Source organism: Heterodontus francisci, chromosome 5 (genome assembly GCF_036365525.1).
Source record: "Heterodontus francisci isolate sHetFra1 chromosome 5, sHetFra1.hap1, whole genome shotgun sequence".
Taxonomy (NCBI): domain Eukaryota; kingdom Metazoa; phylum Chordata; class Chondrichthyes; order Heterodontiformes; family Heterodontidae; genus Heterodontus; species Heterodontus francisci.
This window is the reverse complement of record NC_090375.1, coordinates 58,298,787-58,306,439: the sequence shown is the minus strand read 5'-3', so window position 1 is coordinate 58,306,439 and position 7,653 is coordinate 58,298,787. Positions and strand designations below refer to the sequence as shown.

Here is a 7,653-nt window from a genome sequence, read left to right as displayed (position 1 = left end):
ATAAAAGTCACCTGGTCCAAATGGCTTGCATCCCAGGTTGCTAAAGGAAGTGGGGATGGAGATAGCCAAAGGGTTTGCCATAATCTTCCAATCTTCCCTGGATACAGGGGAGGTTTGGAGAGTGGCAAATATCCAAGAAAGGGTGTAAAGGACCGTCTTAGCAACAACAGGCTCATTAGTTTATCAGTGGTGGGTAAGGTTTGAGAAACAATAATCAGGGAAAATATCAATAGACACTTAAAGAGATTTGAGTTAATTAAGGTTAGCCAGTATGGATTTGTAATAGGCAGAACATGCATTACTAATCTAATTGACTTTTTTGATGAATTAATAGAAGTTTGAATGTAGTGGATATTGTTTGTATGGATTTTAAGAAAGCATTTGATGACTACCCTTTTATGTGATACTTTAAAATTAAGGCTCATGGAATAGGAGGGTCAGTGTCCAATTGGGTAAAAATTGGCTTAAGGACAGAAAACAGCAAGTTGTAGTAAATGGTTGTTTTTAAGACTGGAGGATGACACACAGTGGTATTTGGATCTTGGAATGCAGAAAAGAATCTCAAACTTTGATGACACCAAACTTGGAGGTACGGCAAACAATGAGGATGATATGAATTACTTGCAACAGGTCATAGATAGGTGTGTGGAGGGGGCAGACAGGTGGCAGATGAATTTAATACTGACAAGTGCGAGGTGATGCATTTTGGCAGAAGGAATGGGGAGAGGCAATACATACTTAATGGCACAATTCTAATGAGTGTGCAGGAACACAGGGACCTAGGGGTGCATGTGCATCGATCTTTGAAGGTGGCAGGACATATTGAGCAAGTGGTTAGCAATATGGGATCTTGGGTTTCATAAATAGAGGCATTGAGTAAAAAAGCAGGGAAGTTATGTTGAACATTTGTAAAGCTTTGATTAGTCCCCAACTAGAGTATTGCATCCAGTTCTGGTCACCACACTTTAGAAAGGATGCAAGGGTCATGGAGAGTGTACAGAGGAGATTTACCAAAATGGTTCCAGGGATAGAGGATAGTTACGAGGCTAGGTTGGAAAAGCTGGGTTTGTTCTGCTTAGAACAAAAGGAAATTGAGGGGAGATAAAGTGTTCAAGATTATACAGGCTTAGATAAGTTAGACAAGGAAACACTGTTCCCCTTAGCTAATGGTACAAGGACTAGGGGACACAGATTGAAAGTTTTGGGCAAAAGATGCAGGGGACTATGAAGAAGAACTTTAATGCATTGGGTGGTAATGACCTGGAACTCGCTGCGCACAAGGGTGGAGGAAGTGGAGACAATCACTGACTTCAAGAGGAGGTTGGATGGCCACTTGAGAGAAATAGACTTGCAGGGCTATGGGGAAAAGAAAAGAGCTGGGGAATGGGACTGACTGAAGAGCTTCATGGAGAGTTAGTATGGACTATGGGCCGAATGGCCTCCTTCCATGCTATAAATGGCTATGTATATATAACTGAACACCCTGCCAACAGGAATCTATCCTTTAAAAACAGCATAACCAAAGAAAAATGGCAGTTTAAAAAAATGTTTTAAGGCAATATTCTACTTAGACAATGGCCTGGGTGCTTGACATTTCAAACAAAATCACAGATCAGAAGCACTTGCGATGGACGATGGAGGGCCCTGACTCATCATACTCTTGCTTGGTGATCCACATTTGCTGGAAGGTGGAGAGAGAAGCCAAGATGGAGCCACCGATCCACACTGAATATTTCCTTTCAGGTGGAGCAATGATTTTAATCTTCATTGTGCTGGGAGCCAAGGCTGTAATTTCCTTCTGCATTCGATCAGCAATACCTGGGTACATGGTGGATCCACCAGACAGGACAGTATTGGCATACAGATCCTTCCTGATGTCTATGTCACATTTCATGATGCTGTTGAAGGTGGTCTCATGGATCCCAGTTGTTTCCATTCCTAGGAAAGAAGGTTGGAAGAGAGCCTCTGGGCATCTGAAACGCTCATTGCCAATGGTGATGACTTGACCATCAGGTAGCTCATAGCTTTTCTCTAGGGATGAAGAGGAGGCAGCCATGACCATCTCAGTCTCAAAATCAAGAGCCACATAGCACAGCTTCTCCTTGACATCACGTACAATCTCCCTCTCAGCTGTGGTAGTGAACGAGTACCCACGTTCTGTCATTATCTTCATCAGGTAATCAGTAAGGTCCCTGCCAGCCAGATCTAGCCGCAGAATGGCATGGGGCAAGGCATACCCCTCATAGATGGGCACGGTGTGGGTAACACCATCACCAGAGTCCATTACAATACCTGTAGTGCGGCCAGAGGCATACAAGGACAGCACAGCTTGAATGGAGACATACATAGCTGGTGTGTTAAAAGTCTCAAACATTATCTGGGTCATCTTCTCCCGGTTGGCTTTGGGGTTGAGAGGTGCCTCTGTGAGGAGAACAGGATGTTCCTCTGGTGCAACTCGCAGCTCATTGTAGAAGGTGTGATGCCAGATCTTCTCCATGTCATCCCAGTTGGTCACAATTCCATGTTCAATTGGGTACTTCAGGGTTAGAATCCCCCTCTTGCTCTGGGCTTCATCACCGACATAACTGTCTTTCTGACCCATTCCCACCATGACACCCTGGAATTAGGAAAAAAAGGTCAATGAGTAAAGCTGGAATTTTAAATATTAAATGAAATCAGAGTACAAAACTAAAAGCTCTGTATCTGAATGCACGTAGCATTCATAACAAAGTAGACGAACTGATTGCGCAAATTGAAGTAAATAAATATGATCTGATAGCCATTATGGAGACATGGTTGCAGGATGACAAGGATTGGGTCCTGAATATTGAGGTGTATATGACATTCAAGAAGAATAGGAAGCAAGGTAAAGGTGGAGGGGTAGCACTGTTAATCAAGGAGGGCATTGCGGCAATAGTTAGAGATGACCTTGGTTCAGGAGATCAGGATGTAGAATCGGTTTGGTTGGAGATGAGGAACAGTAGGGGAAAGAAATCATTAGTGGGAGGAACTCCCTCACTTCCATTCTCCTGCCTTCTCCCCATAACCCTGCACATTCTTCCTTTTCATATAACTGTCTAATTGTCTTTTGAATACTTCAATTGAACCTGCCTCCACCACATTCTCAGGCAACACATTCCAGACCTTAAGCACTCACTGCGTGAAATTTTTTTTCCTCATGTCACTTTTGGTTCTCTTATCAAATACTTTACATCTATAGGTAAGAAAGTATGTTGTGAAGAGGAAGTAAGGAGGTTGCAGACCAATATAGATAGGTTGAGTGAGTGGGCAAAAGTCTGGCAGATGGAGTATAATGTGGGGAAAATGTGAAGGTGTTCACTTTGGCAGGAGGAATAAAAAATCAGAGTATTTCTTAAATGGGGAACGACTGGAAAATTCCGAGGTGCAGAGGGATTTAGGTGTTCTAGTGCATGAGGCACAAAAGGTTAGTATGGAGGTACAGTAAATAATAAAGAAGGCGAATAGAATGCTATCCTTTATTACGAGAGGAATTGAAAATAAAAGTAAGGATGTTATGCTTCAGTTCTACAGGGCATTGGTGAGACCACATCTTGAATACTGTGTGCAGTTTTGGTCTCCTTATTTAAGGAAGGATGTTAATGTGTTGGAGGCGGTTCAGAGGAGGTTTACTAGATTTATACCTGGAATGATCGGATTGTCTTATGAGGAAAGGTTGGACAGACTGGGCTTGTTTTCACTGGAGTTTAGAAGAGTGAGGGGAGACTTGATTGAAGTATATAAGATCCTGAACAGTCTTGACAAGGTGGATGTGGAAAGGATGTTTCCTCTTGTGGGGGAGTTCAGAACTAGGGGGCACTGTTTTAAAATTAGAGGTCACCCTTTTAGGACAGAGACAAGGTGAAATTATTTCTCTGAGGGTTGTGCGACTTTGGAATTCTCTGCCTCAGAAGGTGGTGGAGGCGGGGTCATTGAATATTTTTAAGGTGGAGGTTGATAGATTCTTGTTAGGCAAGGGAATCAAAGATTATCGGGGGTAGATGGGAGTGTGAATTTTGAGACAAAAACAGATCAGCCATGATCTTATGAAATGGTGGAGCAGGCTCGATGGACTCAATGGCCTACTTCTGCTCCTAATTCGTATGGTTGTATGGAGTATGATGTTGATTGGGAAGTAGCGAAGAGATACAGAAAGGTCCCACCAATAAAAAAAGTGACCAGTAACCCTGAAGCTCTCTGCCAATGTCTTTTTTTCTAAGGGAAAAATGCTGATCTGGCTTACATAACTAGTCCAAGACTAACTTGTCTGGTTCTCAATTTATTTATTTATTTAGAGATACAGCGCTGAAACAGGCCCTTCGGCCCACCGAGTCTGTGCCGACCATCAAACACCCATTTATACTAATCCTACACTAATTCCATATTCCTACCACATCCCCACCTGTTCCTATATTCCCCTACCACCTACCTATACTAGGGGCAATTTATAATGGCCAATTAACCTATCAACCTGCAAGTCTTTGGCATGTGGGAGGAAACCGGGGCACCCAGAGAAAACCCACGCAGACACAGGGAGAACTTGCAAACTCCACACAGGCAGTACCCAGAATTGAACCCGGGTTGCTGGAACTGTGAGGCTGCGGTGCTAACCACTGCGCCACTGTGCCGCCCTGAAGTGGCCGAGCAATCAATTCAATTGGATGAAATTTATAATTAGTTTCAGGTATTGGTTGAGGGATATGTATTAGTCAGGACACCAGGAAAACTCCCCTGCTCTTTGAAGAGTGCCAGGGGGTCGTACATCCACCCAAAATTGCACATGGGGCCTCAGTTTGTCTCATTCAAAGAATGACACCTTTGACAGTGCAGCACTCCACTAAGTGTCAGTCTAAATTACATGCTCAAATCTCTGGAGAGGGGCTTGAACTCACTACTGACACAAACAAGAATTCAACCACTCAAGCCAAGAAAACTGCTCCCCTCCCCCGGGTTTGAATGTTTTGACATAGAAGCCTTAATCATTGAACTGGGATAAAATAAGCTACTCCCAATGGCATGGAAGGCAAGGAATAAAAAAGTGGCAATGCCACTGGGGGCTCTTTGTCACAAGGGAGAGGTGCTGTGTCCTTTTGAAGGGATGTGACAGAAAGGTAGGCTGCACTCAACTAAAGAGCATGAGCTCAGTGTTAAAATTTTCCTCATACACTTATTTACAATTGATTCTCAGGATGTGGGCATTGCAGGCAGAAGCTGGCATTAGTTGCTTATCCCTAGTTAAGCAAGAAGAGCTGGTGGTCTTTCTTAATACAACTGAATTCCTTCCTCGGCACTTCCGAGACCCAATTAAGAACCAACCATGTCAGTGTGGGGCCAGAGTGCTATAGCCCAGATTAGCATTTTCGTCCCTAGAAACAAGGACATTTGGTTCACCAATTGGCAGAGAGCTTCAGGGTCACTTTTACTGATACCAGATTGTTAACCTGAATGATGGGATTTGAACTCATTGCCTGGATTCTTAACCCAGGCATCGGAATCACTAGTCTAGTAACAGCTACCACACGACCCTGTTCCTTCTCTGGAGGCTAGTTTGTAAAATTTCCTTTCAGCTCTAGAGAACAGGCAGAAACAGGTTAACTGTGCATTCCATCATTTATCAGACTGAATGCTTTCAAGCACATAGGAAGAGAGAACATAATAGAATTAAAACTGAGTGGGTGCTAAGAATATTTATTTCTCAATAAAATTGATGTATTAATTTGTAGACAGGGAGTGATGTTCACAATTAGAGTCTCTTGGGCAATTCTGTCCAGCCAATAGAAATTTTGACTCTTTATATCCCTCCCAAAAAAAAATAAAGGAAAACACATTTTTGTTTTATAGCACAGGGTTTCTTTTGTAACCACTGTAATTCAAAGTCACTTGTTAAAATAACAAACAGCAACATTCTATGGATGCAGGTTTTTAAAATGGCTGACTTTCTATCAAAAGTAGTTACTTGCAAACCGTATCAGAATAGAATTTTTGGCTTCTTTTCTTCCTTCACCACGCTCTCCTCAAAAGAGATGATGTCCCTTTACAAATCTCTCTTGCTCCTGTAATGTGGAGCTAATCATGGGTTAATCATAGACAACAGGATACAGCTTAGTGATCAGTTTCATCACAACCCAATTGCAGTCCACACAGCCCGATTTACCATTTCGCTCCCCTCCTTCTCACCCACCAAGAACAGGATGCAGTGTCATTGGCAAGGCCAACATTTATTGCCCATCCTCAGTCGCCTTGATTCTAGATATGTGACTTGATAGGCCAGTTCAGAGAGCAGTTAAGAGTTACCCACATTGAGTGAGAAACTGGAGTTCAACATTGGCTACATTGGGTAAAGATAGATTTTTTTCCTCAAGGAAATTATTTGCTGCAAAAACCCAACCGGTTTTCTAAACAGCTTTTAGTTTAAGTTTGAAAAAAAAATTCCGATTCTTTACCATGGTGGGATTTGAACTCATTTTCTAGAGTCCAGGCATCTGGATTGTTAAACTAGCAACTTAACCCATATCCTTCACACATCATAGAAAGGAGAGGGAGATCAGTCATGCCCAGAAGTCTTTTGACCTTCAACTCACATCCCTGTAGTATAACCCAAAATTTAAAGATCTCCCTTAACATTTTACTTTGAACAGTTTAATTAAAGTGAATGTTTTTACCTGGTGTCGAGGCCTCCCCACGATGGAGGGAAACACAGCTCGAGGAGCATCATCCCCTGCAAACCCAGCCTTACACATCCCAGATCCATTATCCACAACCAGAGCTGCAATCTCATCATCCCCCATGGCTCAGAACCTGCTAGAAATCACTGCAGAGAGAAAAAGAAAATCACAACACTTCATGAACCGAAAAAGCAAACCATATTCTTGCAGTAAGTTCATCAGCAAATTTTACCTTCAAGGATAAACCTAGCACAACCCCTCTTATATTACAACATTCAGTGATTAAGATTATTCATATGTTCCTTACCTCGTTCACTGTTCTTTATACTGCACCAGGTTCAGCTCATCCATATCACATGAGGTAGGCATAGGGGTGGAGCTAAAAAAACCTCTACTAAATACAATTACATTTATTATTAAACCTTGTATTTTAATTTTAAAAAAAGACCCTGCTTTTTTCTTTGCCCTCTGACTTTAATATAAATTTATCAATTTTTTTCTCTAAATATGATGTTTGGTTTAACCTCTTAATTGCCTCAATTTCATCTGCTTGGAACATTTTGAAAGGAAGACTTAGGCTTGTACAGCTCATCCACACTTCACAAACATTGATTCCTTTGACCTGGCTGGATATTATGTAGTTCAAGTGGCAGCCATTGTGCGCACAACAAGATGAAGTGAAGAGTAGGTTAATCTGTTTTTATTTTGAATGGATAATGCTGACCAGGACACTGATTCAATGATATTAAAGTTGTTGACTAATCATAGCAATCAATCTGCTTTCAATGAATCTACAATGGACCCAGAAATAACACAAGGAAAACCCGAGTGGTGGAGAGTTTTGGGAACCATAGGTCCGAAGTCATGTGTTCCTCCCAAGCTACACTTACAAAATGCCATATCCAAATTACTCATATGCTGTATCCCAAAATGATTTTTTCCAAAAGAAATCTAATTTGTATTTGGATAA

At 41.9% G+C, this 7,653-nt stretch overlaps 1 protein-coding gene across 4 annotated transcripts; it reads right to left on the bottom strand.

The window, feature by feature from the left end:
- Nucleotides 1-1,612: 1,612 nt before the first annotated feature.
- On the bottom strand, nucleotides 1,613-6,806 carry LOC137369861 (actin, cytoplasmic 2). Of its 4 annotated transcripts, none has more exons than XM_068031500.1 (3): nucleotides 6,681-6,794; nucleotides 2,133-2,617; nucleotides 1,613-1,940 (listed from the first exon to the last, which is right to left on the bottom strand). In XM_068031500.1, exons 1-3 carry the CDS (start codon nucleotides 6,756-6,758, stop codon nucleotides 1,613-1,615), a joined length of 891 nt encoding a protein of 296 aa, XP_067887601.1. In that variant the 5' UTR covers nucleotides 6,759-6,794. The 4 variants fall into 4 exon arrangements, with proteins under 4 accessions (XP_067887601.1, XP_067887600.1, XP_067887598.1 ...); XM_068031499.1 differs by adding an exon at nucleotides 4,331-4,351 and having other exon boundaries at nucleotides 1,613-2,593; nucleotides 6,681-6,779; XM_068031497.1 differs by having other exon boundaries at nucleotides 1,613-2,617; nucleotides 6,681-6,806.
- Nucleotides 6,807-7,653: the final 847 nt, after the last annotated feature.